At 54.1% G+C, this 17,304-nt stretch overlaps 1 protein-coding gene across 1 annotated transcript in view; it reads right to left on the reverse strand.

The window, feature by feature from the left end:
* Positions 1–397: 397 nt before the first annotated feature.
* Positions 398–17,304, reverse strand: part of EPHA10 (EPH receptor A10) — a gene marked incomplete at both ends in the record, with an annotated part of 36,274 nt that continues 19,367 nt past the window's right edge. The window contains 13 exons of the mRNA XM_082777602.1: positions 398–512; positions 1,090–1,254; positions 1,336–1,514; positions 1,664–1,813; positions 3,151–3,354; positions 3,471–3,532; positions 5,690–5,875; positions 7,063–7,188; positions 7,810–7,865; positions 8,110–8,218; positions 9,413–9,575; positions 11,883–12,007; positions 16,884–17,222. Coding sequence (XP_082633728.1) covers positions 398–512; positions 1,090–1,254; positions 1,336–1,514; positions 1,664–1,813; positions 3,151–3,354; positions 3,471–3,532; positions 5,690–5,875; positions 7,063–7,188; positions 7,810–7,865; positions 8,110–8,218; positions 9,413–9,575; positions 11,883–12,007; positions 16,884–17,222 — 1,979 coding nt within the window. The remainder of the gene's footprint in view (positions 513–1,089; positions 1,255–1,335; positions 1,515–1,663; positions 1,814–3,150; positions 3,355–3,470; positions 3,533–5,689; positions 5,876–7,062; positions 7,189–7,809; positions 7,866–8,109; positions 8,219–9,412; positions 9,576–11,882; positions 12,008–16,883; positions 17,223–17,304) is intronic.

A 17,304-nucleotide genomic window follows, 5' to 3' on the forward strand; every position in this document is an offset into this window, starting at 1 on the left:
ATGTCAGCCTGTATAAAAATACCCATGGATTTCACCAGTAGGATGCTAGATAGGAAAACGCTGTCAGCTCTGGATTGAGACAGTGCACAAATGTCCGTCCACCCTGTTGACCTAATTACCATGTGAAATGGCATCGTTACATTTGACTCATCTTACAGAACAGCGATGGGGAGAACCACAGCCGCCCAGGCACACCGTGCCTGGTGTCCCAGGGATGCTCGGCTTCCCTGGCACAGGGGACGGGCCGCCCTGCCCTCTTGCCACGTGGAATGACTCGCTGGGCAGCAGCCCAGGGACTCCTACATCCCACTTGAAACCATGAGGTTTCAGAGATTTGGTCTGGTTTGGGGCCAGCACGTGGCCGGCACCTCCTCCCACTCCGGTGCTCTGTGCTCCGTCACACCTGCACGCCCCGGCCGTGCATCTGGATCACCTGGGCCCGCAGGGTCTGGATGCCGCTCAGGATGGTCTTCTGGTGCTCTGCCAGTGTGATCCCCAGGCTCAGGACATCTCTGCAAAACATACCGTCATCAGCCACAAGGAACAAGCCCTAACTGCGGCGTCCTGTGCTGACTGCTCTCCAGGACAGAGCAGCGTGGATTTCAGATCATTGGGATACTATGGACTAGCAGGAGTAAGAAATCCCCAAGCTGTTGTCCCAGCTGAACAGCACAGACCTTGGCAGGGAGCTTGGGGTGACAGAAGCCTGCAGCACACAATAGCTCCCACCCCAGCTGCTGGAGCTGGAGGCCCCGTGCTGCTTGCAGAGCCACCTGTTGGCAAATCGCTCCTCGATTTGACCCTGCTCTCCATCTGGGACAGGTAGGACTCTGTGCCTGCCAGAAATTACAGGTTAAAACCCAAAGCACAGCTTTCAATCGGCTCCAAAACCCAGCAGCTGAGTTGCACAGCACATGCAGCCCAACCCACACCAGTGCTGGGACGCGTTCTCTTTCTTTTGCAGCTCTTGCTGACGTGCTCTGGAACACTTGCCCTTTCATTCAGCACCAAGTGGCTGGTATTTAAAAGCACAACTCGCTCCCCCCTGCACCCAATTACGCCAGGCTGCGGCCAGCCCCTCTCACTTACTGCGCCGTCATCCTGGCCACGGACTCCAGGTAGCAGTAGCCCGCAGCGGTGAAGTTATCCCGGTACCTGCCCATTTCTATCGCTTCCAACCACTCTCCCACTGAGCTGAAGGCCGGGAAGGCTGCGAAGGAGCGCTCGGCCAGGGGCACGGCGGCACCACGAGACCTGAGGACAGACAGGGCGGTGAAGGGGAGCGGGGACGGCGCACGGTGGCGGGGACCCGCAGGGGAAGGGACAAGAGGGTACCTGGTGCACGGCGGGGGCTGCGGGCTCTGCACCATCTTGCTGAGGACGTCGTGGATGTGCGAGAACTTGGGGCGCTGGCTGCGGTCCTTCTGCCAGCAGTCGAGCATGAGCTGGTGCAGGGGAGGCTGGCAGTTCGCCGGGGCCGGCAGGCGAAAGCCGTCCTCCACCGCCTTCATCACCTGCAGAGCGGGGCAGAAAGGCGAGGGGACAGCTCTGAGATGCCAAAATACAGACTGCACCCAAACCTGGCAGCTGGGAGACCCTCCCTCCTCACCACCCACCGCCAGCCACTGCAGTATCACCGTCGGGCACGCAGCAGGGGACTCACATCCTGGTGGGACATGTCCCAGTAGGGTCTCTCGCCGTAGGACATGACTTCCCACATGACGATGCCGAAGCTCCACACGTCGCTGGCCGGGCTGAAGTGGTGATACTGGATGGCTTCGGGGGCTGACCACAGCACCAGGCTCTTCCCACGCTGGCCGGGCAGAAAACGGGGTGAAATGGTGTTGTCACATAGGACAGGAGGAGGGAGAGGCTGACACACGTGGTGGCCCTCCGGTGCACCCTCTCCCTGTTTCACAGCTTGTGTAGCACGCACGGGTTTCATACTAAGAGAAAACTTGTGCCTCAATTTGCTTTAAAATGGTCGTGCAACAGTATGCTACATGGGAATGTGAGTTCTGAAATATTAATGGGAGAGAGAATGGCTCTGGGAAGAGCTGATGGCATTTTACACATTAATATTTAACAAAACCCGTCTCCGAGCTGCACAAACACACAGTCCCTGCACCCCAGCTTGCTCTCCTGTAATTAGCCATCCTGTACTCCACCTCTGCAGATCCCTCCAGATGCACTGGGCAAAGCAAGTGACAGACACCGCAGCTAATTGCAATTAACAGGGGGGAGACCTCAACCCCAAAGCCACAGCTTGGGCTCCCTGCACCCAGCAGGCTGCTCCGTGCCCACGCTAGCACCGAGGGAAGGTTTCTCTCATCCCTGCGGGCACAGCAGCTGAGCTGTGAGCTGCAGCACTGTGGGATGCTCAGCACTTGGTTGTGCTTCGCCAAGGAGTCTACAAGGTAGGGATGCTTTCCCCAAGGTGTCTCCCTGGAGCTTGTGATAAAGGCTAAAAAAATCATATCACAAGACTCTTTCTGCCATCAGCCTGCTCAGAGCTGACAGAAAACCACAGCTCCCAACAGATTGTGGGGCAAACCCCGCAAACAGGCTCCTCTCCTCGGGATGGCCATGCCTGGTGCTAGGACACAGCACCGGGAACCTGTGGCCGTGCCCACCAGCTGCTGCCTCCCTGGAGCAACGCTCCCTGCAAACAATAAGGGCTGGCCTGACTGCAGAATCGGTGCTTTTTAAAATATTAATGCCTGGTTAACGCGACATGCTAACAGATTCAGCTGATACAGGGCGAGCTGATGAGGCGTGAGCGTGAAGCGAGCAGGACTTCGGTCCTTAATTGAAAACGATGAACTTCATTATGAGTGATAAAATAGACATAACGAAGCCTGAGGCTGCCCTCTGCCACTGCCTCCGGTTCGCCCCCACATGCACGGATCACTGCTGTGGGGCAGGTCCCCGAATAAATGCATTCATTTCCAGTTGGGAAAGAAACTGTTACGATGCAGATCCTTCCTCAACGCTCCGAGCAGGCTGCGAGCCTCCCCAGCGCTGCCAGGAGCCAGTCCAAGGGATGCTGGCCATGGCCAGGCACGGACACCAGGGGACATCTCTGCAGGTGTGCCATCAGCATTTTGCTTTTGGGAAGCACTGGAAATTAAGTTTGGAAAAGCCTCTTACCATGGTGCTGAAGATGGTCTCCATCTTGTCTTCTTGCGGCTGCCTGAAACCCGTTATTTTGCACGCCAGGCTGCTGTTCACGAGGACCTTGTGGGCAGCCAGGCTTTTATGGATGTAACCCATCTCTGCCAGGTACTTCATGCCAGAGGCAATCCCCTGCAACATGGTGATGAGCTGGGTGGATGTGAACTGTCCCTCGTGTTTCTGCAAAGAAAATAAATAAACAGATAAAGAGGAGGAAAAGCCAGAGCTGAGCAATGCCTGTTGAAGCCCGGCGGGTGACAGAGCCTGGCGGTTCCCACCAGCTCCACAGCACTCACCCTGAGGAAAGAGTCCAGCACTCCGTTCCCCATGTACTCCATCACTATCATCATGGTGTTCCCTGCACGGACAGACAAGGAGCACCGCGTGAGTCCTGCCTCCTGCTGCAGGCAGCTCCGTGCCGGTGGTAACGGAAACACGGAGCAAACCTCCCAGCCCTTAAACCTCCCCTCCAAATAGAAACGTTGGGTATTTGGCAGATTTTCCTTGTGGGATTTTTGATGCATCCAGCCTGCATTGTAAACTCCACCACTGAGGCAACAACCAGAGGAGCTTAACACGATCACCTACTAGGGATGGATGAGAGGGGACTGGCAAATCCTGCTGCTGAGCCCCACCGATGCTTTGGCACCGCTGAACCTGCAGCTGCTGCTGGAAGCATTGCTACAGCTCACCCCAGAGGAGCTCACAGTGGAAGATGCTCCACGTTAAAGACACGGTTCTCTCTTCCAGAATTATTGGGAGCACGAGCACGGGACCCTGAGAGCTGCGCCAGGCTCGCTGTGCTGCCAGCAAGGCTTGGGGAGGAGCAGGGGTCTGGCACAGCATCACCAAACGGGCTGAGCACGGTGCGAGCAGAGGTTTGGTGGAAGGATGAGCACCTCCCCTGCTGCAAAATGCAAGGCTGCCTGCACACGAGACATTGCAGTTAAAGAGCAGGCACTGCCGGCATTAATTAAGCATGATAAAGCGAAGATCCGGCTAACAGGAACGGAAACACGGTCGCCAATAGGAAATTCTCATTAGCTGGAGAATTCATCCTCATTTCCACGGTTGCTCTGGAAAGCTTGGTACAAAGATCGTGACACAGACACAGGCTCACAGATAGCACGCAGCTCATACACAGACTCATCAAAGAGAAGGACAAGATGCTTTTAGGGACTCTGCGCCTCTTGATAAGCTGAGATTAGAAAAAATACGTTATTAATTTACCAAACTACACAAAAGTGACCAGCTCAGCCCCAGACTCAGGACAGAAATACTTCCTTACCTAATAAAAGAGCTGGTTCGAGGCACGTGCTCGCATGCCTTTGGATTTCCACGAACATCCATTTACCAGCAGCACCGAGCACAGTGCAGCGAGCACTCCCACGAGGGCTGGGAGCAGGCAGCCTCATCCGTTTTACTGACAAAACCCCACTGCAATTTGCTTTTATTAAGAGCGCGCTGTTTTGCTGCTAAACCAGTCCCGCTCCCCGGCCTTATTAATCGAGCTGTAAGCATTTTATTAATCATCGGCATGCTAAAATAGCTAATAGGTGAGGAAACACTTGATTTCCAGAGAGCAACAGTTTGGCACCTGCAGCAGCAGGTCATCGCTCTCCGAAGCAGCAGGTTCAGCGCACTGCCTGAAATCCACAGTGGATCCCTAAACAGGTCAGCATCCTTGCTGCCTTCTCCCAGGAAAATCAACCCAAAATCTCCTCGAGCACCACGCAGCAGCACTCTGCCCGCCGCGCACCCCACCATACACCCACCAGCCGCTGCTGCAGGTCAGCCAAACGCCTCCTTCAAGAGGTTATAACACTCATTTTTCTGCTTTGCCAGCAGCATCGGGTATTTTTTGAGCATGAAGCACACGACTGCACCGTTTCCATGCTGATGGAGTACCAGAGCCCGCTGACAGCGGCATCGTGCTGTCAGGGCTCTTTGGAGAGCGAGGTGCTGGCAGCACGGCTGCCAGCACGCCCAGACGCTCCTGCCACGTGGGAAAGTCGCTGGGAAAAAAGAAATTAAAGCTGCAGAAACGCCCTGTGGGAAAAACTCTAGAGCATTTTGCATGCCGTGTCTCCATCAGACAGCACCGACATCGTGTCTGTTGTGGAAGTGCTTTAATTACCCTGCGTGAAGGCCACTGCACATCCCCTGACATTGCTGGACCCCCCAGAGCAATACCTGCAGGCGGGGCAGCTCTGTGCAACCCCACAACCTTGCCCTCTGAAGCAGGGAGAGAGAAAAATGGAATTTAGCAGGCTGAAATGACAGGGCAAACAGCAGGTTGGAGATACTTAAAAAAAAATAAAATTAAACAACATCCTACAGAGAGAGCTCATTCGTCCTTTCCCAACACACTGGAGCAGGCAGGGCTTGTCAGCAGGTACTAACAGGGTAACAACACAAAAAAGGAGTGGGATTTGCTTCACTTCTCCTGGAAATTTACACAGGAGCCCTCCTCCAGCATGCCAAGCCGTCCCACACGGCACGAGGCCCCCTTTACCTCTGGTGATGACCCCCTCCAGCCGGATGACGTTGGCGTGGTCGAACTGGCCCATGGTGCACGCCTCGGCCAGGAAGCAGCGCTGCTGCTTCGCCGAGCACCCGGCCCGCAGGGTCTGGATGGCCACCGGCAGCTCCCGCTTGCTGGGCAGCTTCAGGCAGCCCCTGCAGATCTCACCGAACTCCCCTGCACGGCAGAGAGATGTTTTAAGCAGCGCCCGCGCCATAAAATCCCTCGTCTTCCCAAAGGGTCCCCCTGGCATCGCTTGCATGTCTCTCCCTCGTGCCACACTGATGTTTTTCTTCCAGACCAGGAAAGAAGGAGCTACCTGAAGCCATTCCTACGGCTCCCTTGAAGCCTCGAAACACATACTGTGTTTTTTTTTCCAAGAAAAGAAGATCAACCCCCAGCCACCAAGTTCATGCTCCCCAGACCCAGCCCGTTCTGCCCCCAAGCTCAGCAAACACCAGCTCTGCATTTCACAGCAACAAAGCACCAGCACCAGGAGCGTTTCTGCAGCGTCTGAGGCTGAGCATCCTGCTCCTCGCTTGGCAACAGGTGCTACCAAGTTCGTAACACAAAAAGCCAATATTGGCTTTATAGGAAAAAAAAAAGTGTACATCTGAAAAGCTTTCCTAATTTCAAAGCCAGGTACTTGTTAGGTCAGCAGTGAGACAAACGCAGTCTGAAATTCTTTGCGTTTAAACGCTTTCCTGACTCATTTCTTTCTTGATCTTTCAAACACTGCTTTGTTTCTGAAAGTTATGTGGGATTACGGCCTCAGCTGCTCCACCCAGCAGCTACCAGGAAGACTTCTTCCACTTCCACCGCTGCCCTCTGAGCTGGTGGGAGAACCCTCACCCCTGCCCTTCCTCCACCTCTTCTTTTTCCATAGCTGAATTTCTCTTTAGGGAGAAAAATGACAAAGAATAATCGTGTTTCCCGTGTTCTGGCGCACATTAGCGATTAAAGCTCTAGGGCCCGGTGTGGGGATTTTAATTTGCTTTTAAGTTTTAGGCAGTGAGGCTGATGAAAATCGATAAATCATTAAGTTCACATATTTATAAATAGTTCCTGTGCTGCTGTCAGCCTGCCCAGATGCAGATAATTACTGATGCTTTCTAGTGTGCGCCTCAATCCGTGGCCTGTACTTGGTGCCTCAGAAAAAGAAACAGGGAACAAGAAACCCAGCTCCTGGACAAAAAAGCAGCCCCGTTCCCCATGGGATCATGGCACTGGGGAGGAGCTATCCCAGAAGGTGCTGGTGAGGTGGGCAGCTCGGGAGGCAGGAGGGTGGCAGCAGTGGCATGAGGCTGCCAAGGGGGGGGACAACCCCGTGGGGACATGCAGAGGGGCCGCGAGGGGCAACCTGCCTGTCCCGATGATCCTCTCGATCTTAATGCTGGCGTTATCCAGCTCTTTGGCAAAGAGGTGCACGGCCTGCATGGGGTCTTCACACGTGTCAGGGTCGATGTACGTCCGCCTGGTGGGTATTTTAACTGCAGGAGAGCAGGGGAATACAAAAAGAGCATGAGAGAGGCTCGCCTGCCTGGGATGGGGTGGCTGCTGTGCTCCCCTGGCTCTGCGCTGAGCAGAAACCCTCCCGTGGGCAGCTCAGCGCCCTTCACGATCAGGTGAAACAGCCAAAATGCATCCCAAGAGCACGATGGCTCTGCTGCTTTTGAAACACTCCAGGGAGCAGAAGAGCCTGCGTGTGCTTAACGGGCATATGCCAGGCATCAGCTAAACTCATCCGTTCTGGCATTCGGATTTCCTTTGACAACTGTTGTCTGTACAATTACTGCTGCTCAGTAACCAAGAGTAGCCCCAGAAAACAAAGCTGCGTTCTCCCATGGCCATTCGGAAAAAGCTGACAGAATAATTCATGTGAGCCAGGGGTTGCTGAGAGCATCCCCAACTCCTGGGCACGCCGGGGACCTCTGTGAAGGACAGACGCTGGCATGGGTGCTGCTGAGCCCAACGCCTCCAGGGAGCATCGCTGTGCTCAGCCCTGCCCTGGGACAACGCAGGGTGACAACGCCTCAACAGCAAGGGATCAGGGCAGCAAGAAATACAGGGGACCCCACCAGATGTCCTGATCATGGCCACACGGCACTCACAGTGGAAGTAGAGCTCCTCGTCCCCGTCCTGGCTGGCTTTGCTGTACCCACACTGTCTGCAACGAGAATCGGGATGGCATCAGCGCCGGGAGCAGCCTCCCACGGGAAATCAAAGCCAAACACAACCCAGCGCCCACGCTGGGGCTCCTGGGCACGGCTTTGGACAGGCTCCAACCCACATTTCCAGCCCCTCTGTGTTACCCACGCTGCCTGCTCACATCTCCTGTGGGCTCAGCACCACGGGGGCTCTGCTTGGGTCCCCCTCCCACCTCCTCCACACCATCACGCTGCTCTGCTCACCTCCTCCAGACCATCACGCCGATGACCATGGACACCAGCACCGTCAGCCCCGCGATGGCCACCACGGCGATGATGAGGACGGGGTTCTGCTCGCTGGAGGCCACTGTCACTGCCGGGAAGGAAGCAGAGGTGTCACACAGCTCCCAGGGCACATCCCCGGTCCCGCATCTCCCTGTGACAGTCTGCAGCCTCCAGCAAAGCTGGGGGACAATTCCCCAGCAGTGCCAGTTTACTTCTCCCCATCCACACGAGGATTCACGCCCTGGACCAGTTCTCAAATCTCAGGCTGGTGTCACCAGTCAGCACTGAGCAAAAAGTTCCTGCTTGGTGGGGGGAATGATTTAAAATCGATGGCTTACCTATGGGTTTCCTTCACCACGCCCATCCCTCCCCTTCCTGCTTTTTGCAAACAGGGGCATTAGAAAGCTACATTCTATATAAAGTTTTTATTGGCTTCAATTCATTCTGAAAATGTCTTCTGTGTGGTAAATGGATGCAATTTAAAGCCCTGTTAAACACAATCTGTGAGAGTCGTACTGAGCCAGCCATCTCAGGGCTTTCATTTCGAGCCAGGGTAGGTTATTAAACTGAAACCCTACCATCTCTCCAAGCCCTCTTTTAGGCAGTGAAATAAGATGCTTCTGGCCTATGGTTATGAATGGAAACTGTGAAAAGTAAAACCCCAGCAAATAACCCCGATGCTGGCTGCCCTTACTCAGCCACGGGACAGAGAAGCTGAGTGCCTGGGGCACGCATCCTGCACCAGATCTCTGCCCGAGCTGCTCTTGTGCCCCCCTCTACAGCCACCCCGGCTCTGTAGCGCCTGCCACAGCTGCACAAGAGCCTGGGTTGGCATTGTCCCCTCTGTCACTGCACTGGTGGGGACTGATGGGCTCCCCTCTGGTGCCTGCTTGCTGGTGACATCTGCTCTGGTGCTAACACAACACCAAGGGAAAGCAAAATCCACTCCACGGACACTCTCTTAGGTGCTCCAAAAAAAAAAAACAGAGATGGTCCCCAGTCTCCAGAGCAGAGCAGAAGAGCCACAGACTGACTGCCCTCGCTGATGCTGCACGGGAAGGACACAAACCTCCAGGCCAGGCAGACCGGCAGCAGCAATCGTGTTAAAACAGAATGGGAAAATGCAAATAAAATCAAGTCCTGGAAAGCACCTGCTCTGAGATCCAGGGTGGCTAAATGAGTCTCACTCAAAGGGGAGAGAAACCCACAGTGTGAAAGCAGCAGCATCGTGAGCAGGAGCATCCTGTGTGCGCGAGGGACCACGAGCATCGCCGCCACTCACGCTCTGCCAGCGTCTCCACTTCGATACTAGGGCTGTAGTTGCCGTAGTCCTGCGAGGAAGACGTCCGGATTTGGAAGATATAGAGGGTGCCAGGCTTCAGGTTATTGACTGTCACAGCCGTTGATGTGGTTTTCACGGTCGAGTAACTCTGATCCCTTTGATCCTGCAAAATGATGAGATGCCCGAGATTGGCTGGGACCAGCAGCTGCGCCACGGTCCCGCCAGCCCAGCCGCACCTCCGCCTCGCCGCCAGGTCCCAGCAGCACGGCCCGTGACAGAAAGGATGCGTTTCCTAGATGGCTCCTTAATAGAAATTACATGGATAAGCCACGGGAAATGGCAGGGCCAGATGATGTGCTCTGCAAGACAGGAGGAGGATGGGGTGGTGGGGAGCAGCTGTGTTCCTACACAGCTCCTTTCCATCCCTCCTGCCCACCCTGCACTGCCCCAAATGCAGGGGCTCAGCTGCTGGCACCCTCAGACCGTTTCCTACTCCCCCGCTACGGCTTCTCAAGCCCCAGTGAGAGCAAACAGACCTGCTCCTGCTCCAACAGCATCCCCCCATGCCATGCCTGCAGCGGAGATTTTATCTCAGCATTGTCACTGCCCCACCTGATGGGTTTGATCTACCAACCACACAAAAGGTACCAGCAATTTCTTGCCTCAGGTGGCCTGGAGCTGTGTGCGATCCCTTCCACCCACTGCACACCAAGACCAGCCTTGGATGCTCTCAGCGCTGCATGCACGCAGGAAAGCAACTGTGCTGGGCAATGGTGCAGGGCTGAGGACGAGGTGCCACAGCGAAATGTGTGCAAACACACCGACCTGCTCTGCTCAACACAAGAATGAAGCTGTGGGGAGGTGTTTCTGAGCTCCCTGCGCTCGGCTGGCACATCGGGGAAGAGCCCGGCTGGAGAGGGCAGGGAGCAGCCGTGGCTGCAGGGTGCTGAGCTCCGGGAGCTGCTGGCAGCAGCAGCAGGGATGCTCTCTTGGGAATAAATAGGCGTGCGTTAGCACACACTGAGTAATCGCAGTTGGCAGATGCATTTGCTAATGGTCCTGTTCCCCGGGCTTTTATTCCCTTGCCCAGAGACCTGAAGATGTCTCTGCTTTGACCAAGGGAGAACGGCGACAGCCAGAGCCTTCGTGCAGCTAGCAGCAGGCTGGGCTCCGGACCAGCCCCGCGCTCTGGCACGAGGCACGGCGGTGGCAGCGACACATCCTGCCGCTCCCAGGGCCGGGGATGTCACCATGAAATGGGTTTTCTGTTTGATGTGCTCCTTCACTCGAATCTCCGTAGTTCAAGTATGGCTTTAAAAGCATAGATTAGGAACTAAGTTGATTTTCCTGTCAGCATCAAAAGCCTCATTGCAGTGAATAATTGCTAAACTGTAGTTTAAATTTTCTACCCAAGCAGGATGTTTCCTCATTTCACATACCCTGAGTATCTTGTTGCTGCAGCCCATTTGCAAAGGAATTACCGTATTATGCTCAGCGCTCGCCCTCACTCCCAGATTCCTCCTTTCAAATCTATCAGATGCTGAAAATCACATTAATATGAATCAGCTTCAAGGTAGCTTGTTTCTAAATACAGAATGCCAACATGTCACCTGCACGCTTTGCTTGACATGCAATCAGTTTCATAACGAGCCTGAGCACACGCAGATAAGGTAATTTGCGGAACTGTGTCATAAACTGCATTTATTTTGATTTAGAGCTTTGTCCCTGCTCTCTGCCCACTGGTATCTCTTCTAAAATTCTCAGCCCACTGTGTCTGTCAAATAAGAGCTATTTTTTGAATTAACAGGCTGTCATAGAAATGTTTCCTCGTGTCCCCTCCAGTGTGCCAGGCCACTCACAGCTCACTGAAGTTATGGGTTTGGTGGGACTCGGTCCTAAAGCAGTGAAGACCACAGGTCCAACACTTTCTGAGAGAACAGGCTATGAATATAGGTGTCATCTCATCACAGATCTGGAAAGACCGTATGGTTTATACTTCCTAGCTGGCGAATGGCAAGCACCCAAACCTCGGATTTCTAATATTCTTGAAAAAAAGCCATCCAAAGAATGAATGAATGCGAATTATTAGCTTTACTCTTTCTCCCAGGGAGATGTCAACATTAGGACTGGATGAAATCTTGCTGCACAGATGGGGTAAAAAAAAAATTAAAAAAAATAACACTAATTAAAATAAACTCTACAAATAACCCAAATTTCCTAAAACTTACATAAGCAGATTGCATAAGGCTGTTGGAGAGGAAAAGCCTTTACTGGCACCCGTTGGAAGCGCTCCTGCCACTCTTAGGTGCCAATAAAATCATCGCCGTGCCGCAGTCCCCGCGTGTATGTCCCATTTTCCACCGCACCCTGTTTAAGCTGCAGGGTGCTGACAGCAGCAGGAGCACGGCCACAAGCAGAAGTATTTGGGATGCTGCATGGGCAGAGGTTGGGTACGTCCCCAGAGCCCTACCTTCTCGTAGTACTTGACCTCGTACTCGGTGCTGTTGGTGGTTGGGAAGCCCGGCTCCTGCCACGACAAGGAGATGCTCTTCTGCTCGATTTTATCCGTGCGGATGTCGGTGACGGGAGTTGGCGCTGGAAGAGTGGAGAGGAAAAAAGGGTGATGGCAGAGGCAGAGCATCCCCAGCACCCACCCCGCAGCACAGCCTGCCTGCCTGGGGACACCACACTGCCAAGCCTGGGTTGCCTGTTAGGAACAGCCAAATTAATAACTGCAACGAGGAGAGCACGGGTTAGAGGGGGTTTTATCACGATCCTCATGTTCATGGCCTCTTCTTTTCTGCTTTTGTCCTCTGTTGTCACGGGAAAAAATTCAATAATTTGAATGGCTGAAGAGCATGCACCTTGTGCAGACTGCACTTCCCTCCCTCTGAACCAGGGCTGGATTAGAGCAAACTCCCCGCTGGTGATCATCCAACAGGAGAAGACAGTCCAAATACAACTGCTTTAGGAACTGGGAACTGGGCAGCAAGCAAGGCTCTGTCCAAAAAAAAAAAAAAAAAAAAGCCGACCCTATGCAGAATAGAGAGACCGTGGGCTGGTAGGAGACACCAAGTCCACCCTGGTGCCCTGGGCAAGCTCTCCCACTCGCCATCCAACCCTCCCAAAAGCTGGGAATTGGGCAGAGCTGCCTGCCCTGCCTGCTGCCATGCCCCAGAAGCCGGCTGTTTGTTTCTAGCTAGCACACTGCACGCTGGATCCTCCTCCCTGGCCTTTCTGCTCCCATTTATCTCATCTCCCTATGCAGGATGCACTTGCCAACTCTTCCTGCTTTCACCACGCCGGCTCCTTCCCTGAACCCCTTCTCATGCCTGCAGCCTGTCCCAACACCCCAGCCTTCCAGGCCAGTAAAAAGTTGGCTGAAGCTGCCAGAGCGTCTGCAGCATGGCTGGAGCTTGCCAAGGAAGCGATGCTCACCCCGAGCAAGACAGAAGCAGCACGGACGCGATGCTCTGCCCGTGGCCAGCACACCCACTGCTCGCTCTGTGAGAGCAGGAAGGATACAGGAGATGCTAGGGCATCAGTCTTTGCTGCAGAGGATGCTCCTCAAGACAGACATTGCATGTTTTAGTAGGGAAAATAAAATCCGTGCCTGGTGCTTCTTTTGGAGCCCTAGTTTGCTCTGGATTAATTAGGAAAAACGACCTCCCCATGCCTAGGAAAGCCTTCCACCTGTGTCACCCTTCAAGCATTAGGGGCCTGAACACAGCAGAGTAAAGCCACTTACACCCACAGCCCTGTGGCAGGCCCAGGGAAAGATGTGTGGGGAATGAGCTGTTTGCAGCCTCCCCTGCTTCTCCATCAAAGCAGGACCCCGGCTGCCCCACCGGGACTCCCATGGAGAGGAACAAGTCCCTGGAAAGTAAACTTAAGTATCTGTGAAATTTCATATTTATTACTTAGCTCATTAATCTCTGCTGCAGAAAAACGTCCTCCTGATGTTTTATTCATGACGATTTGCTCCTTGATTCCGAGTCCTCTCGGCTCCTTCTGAGAGCACAAGGACCTGAGCTGCAGCCCCACACACCGAGGGGTGAGCAGGGAGCTCCGGGCTCGTGCCCACAGCCCCTGCATGCTGCTCCCTCCTCACCGCGATCTGCCTAAACACGGTTTGACATTTTAAAAAATAATTCTCCGAGTAAATACGCTGGCCCCAGAGCTGACCTTTAAGGGGATATCAAATTGTTCACGCGTAAAGGAGGAGGAGCAAACTCATTCCAGCAGCACGAAGCAAGGCAAAAAGGTTGTTGGCAGCCCCACCAGGCCAGGCAGAGCACGCTCCCGAAGCCAGCCTGACACTTCGCTTGGTTTTTTGCTCCTGTAAACTAAGTTAAGTGCTCCTTGCTGTTTTATATGATTCCCATCAATAAGACATCACACGGATGCCCTCCTGTATCTCTGTATCCAGCAAACGGACTGAGAAAACCTGAACAAGTGGTCCTGGCTGTTAACAAAGCCATCAGGAGAAATCACGCTTGCTGAGTGCTTTGCCATGGAGCAGCACTCGTGGCACACGCCAGGAAAGCAGGGACCAGCCTCCAACACGCTTAAAAGGGATTAAAGAAAATCACACAGACTATAAAGCATTTCACACTGTGGAGAAAAAAAAATGTGTTGCCCATCAATATTTTAAGCTCCCCTAACATCGCCTCTATTCTGAAAAAGCAAACATTAAATTATTCACCACTCTGCCTGGTTTTATACACTCCACTCCGTTGCATCTGGGTTTCCTCCTCTCCATTAGCCGCTGTGCCAGCAGCAAAGGCACAAAACCAGGCATGGGCATCACGTCCTGCCTGGACAGCCCGCGGCGTCCGAGCAAGCGTCTGGAGGGGATGAGTGCCACCGAGGATGTGGAGGCTCCAAGGCTGGGACAGACAGTGGGCTTGCAGCCCGTTGACTCGTCTTTGTCCTGAGACAGGAGCTTTAATTATCTGGTTTAAGTGTCCATTTTGTGTCCATTAATAACGTGGTAATTGAGCATCGCTCCCTGCAAACAGCAGGCTTCAGGCAGCTCCGTCGGGGGAGGCAGGGGTCAGGAGCTGAGCGCTGCCAAACCCACAGCTACAGCACGGATGGAGGTGATGCCCTGAGGTCAAAGAGCCAGCGAGGAAAGATGAAGTCACGTCAGAGCTCAGGCAGGGGAAGATCTTTGCCCAGACAGAGCTCGAGGCACGTGGAGATGCCAAGGCAGTGCTGTGAGTCCGCGGGGAGAGCTGACGGGGAGCGACTGTGCTCTGGTGCAGACCCCTTTTCTGCTCCACCCCATGGCATTATGCACCCCAGGGCCCTGATTAGTGCAAGCACTAATTGCTTAGAGGCAAAGCCTGACTGACCGCAGGGTTGCAGAGCGGAGCAGAAGCAGCAATTTGCACCTGTTAATTCGTGTGAACCGGCACCAGAGAGCTGCACACCAGCATCCCAGAGGTGCCCGGGAAGCCTGGAGAGTCCAAGCACGTGGCAGAGCACAGGGCAAGCTCCAAAGAAGCAGGGAACCTCTAAAAAATCCCATGCAGGAGCTGCTGCAAGGCTCCAGTGCCACTCACTGCCCCTCCTGGGGGCTCTGCTGGGGTGCACGGAGCAGCCTGCTTCAGAGCCCCCCGTTCAGCATCATCCCCTTCTCCACTATCCCAGAGAGGAGAATGCCTTTCTGCACTGGCTGCATTATTAATCTGCAACGGATTTAAAAGCCCTTTAAGATAGGAGCCGATCCCTGCCGGGAATATAAATGACATCGTCCCACAGCGTACATTTACATAGCTGATGCTGCTCCACTCCTGCAGGTAAACAGCTCCGCTCACTCCTCAAACATTTTTGTTTAGTCCCATGCTGGGGCCAGATTAGAAAAAACATGGTATTAATTTTGCCTCCTGCAGACTAAATAGCATCTTTTCTTTTCCCCTGCAAATACAATGAACAACTGCTAATTCCCTCTTGTGAATGCTGAAGGGGAAGGGCAGTGTGAAAGCTGCACTTAGAGCTATATTTAGAGGAGCCAGGATCTGACAGCTAAATAGGGTCTTGTTTCTTTGTTTAATTTTTCCTCTGAATCTGCATATCTGGAGCCAGAGCCTTCCTGCTGCTGCCAATGACATCCCTGAGACCATCGTATCGCAGCCATGAAAGAAGCCACCTCTGCTTCAGGCATCCCTGAAGTCTCGCTTTCTCCTTATCTCCAGCCCCATCCGGCACTCCTGCGCTGGGCTCGAACAAAGAGCAGCCCCAGGGCTCCGGCCAGCGGGGCAGGAGAAAGGAGCAGCTCCAGCCTGGGAAGGGACACCTTCAGCAGCAAAGCACTCGAGGCTTTCAAGAAGCTTCCTGAACCTCAGCTGCTCAGCTAATTCTGAGCCACCATCTGCATCCGGAGGCTTGACAGCTCGACAAGCGACATTGATTTGGAGCAGATTACAAGATTAATTATGCCATATTCTTTACGCATACTTCAATTCCTTCGGGAGTATATACAGCGTGGAGTAAGGGGCTGAGATTCCCACTTACCCAGACGAGAAGTTGTACTGAAGAGCCTCGGAGCTAAGGCACGGGCTGGTGTCACGGACTTGTTGCTTTGTTCCCTTTGGAGGACAGGGACCTGCTGCCCTTACCCTACCTCCTGTCCCAGGCTCTGCCCTGCCACCCACACAGGAGCCTCTGCAAAAATCCCTCGTTACCAGCCCCCGTTAAGCTCTTCCCTACGCTGGCTCAGGAATAACCTGGGCTCCAGGACAGCTCTTCCCAGAGCAAAACCTCTCCCTGAGCAGCACCGATCCTAATGAGGAATGACACCTCTGCTGAGGGTGCCCTGTGGCACAGCGTCCACCAAGAGGATTCACGGAAATGATGATAGGGGAGAAAGCAACAACACAGGCAAAACCATTTGATCAAGCGGTGGGAAAATTATTTATAACAAGATCAAAGTTTAATCCCTTCAGATGAAATTGTTGGCCAATTCCTGCCAAGAGGTACGTGAGGATCATCCGTCTCCATTAACCATGGCTTGGCAAAGGGTTTTCATGCAAATTAATAACGTGGCCACAGAGGAGCAGACAAGGACGCGACAAACCAACGCTGCTTTTCCCCAGGCACAGCCGACAGCTGAGCAGAGAGCAACACCCTGCAGTCAGCCGGGACCACAGGCAGAAGGGATGCTCGCTTCCCCTTGTGCTAAGGGGACACAAATTGGAACCTCAGGTGGGACGCTTACTGCCAGAAATTGTGCTGTGGGCCAGCATAGAAAACAGAAAATCATTTCTGTTCCCAAAGCATAACTAATATCTGAGTTACTCTTTAGGAACGGGCTGAAGACGTTGTCTATTTGAAGGTATTATAGTGACCTGTGACTCATCCTGCAGCCAAAGCCCTCACAAGTGTCTCGAGGCCACCAAGGGCAGCGGGTGACAGGGATGAGCACTGGGAGCTCCTCCAGCACCACATCCTCAACCCCCGACCATACCTGCGAGCCCGGTGGAGACGTTGACCTCGGCGTACTGCTGCCCTGCCAACGGGCTGACGGCTGAGACGCCGTTGAGGGCCGCCACACGGATGGTGTAGTTGGCGTGAGGCAGCAGGTTCACCAGCGTCACGGTGCGCTCCACCAGGCCCGTCTGCTGCGGCACAAAGCCAACGCCACTGCCGCACTGCTCGCAGCCACCCCGTGCAGCAGGGCAGCGGCCGCACCACAGGCTGTAGGTCAGGTCGCTGCGGCCGCCAGCATCTGCGGGGGCACTCCACTGCAGGACCAGCGAGGAACGCCGCAGGCTGTAGACGAGGTCCCTCGGGGCCGATGGAGGACCTGGAAGGAGAGGGACACCCGTGGTGAGGCCGCAGCTCGAGTGCTGGGTTCAGTTTTGGGCCCCTCAGCACAAGAAGGACAC

The sequence above is a fragment of the Aythya marila genome (assembly GCF_965140915.1).
Source record: "Aythya marila genome assembly, chromosome: 22".
Classification (NCBI taxonomy): Eukaryota; Metazoa; Chordata; class Aves; order Anseriformes; family Anatidae; genus Aythya; species Aythya marila.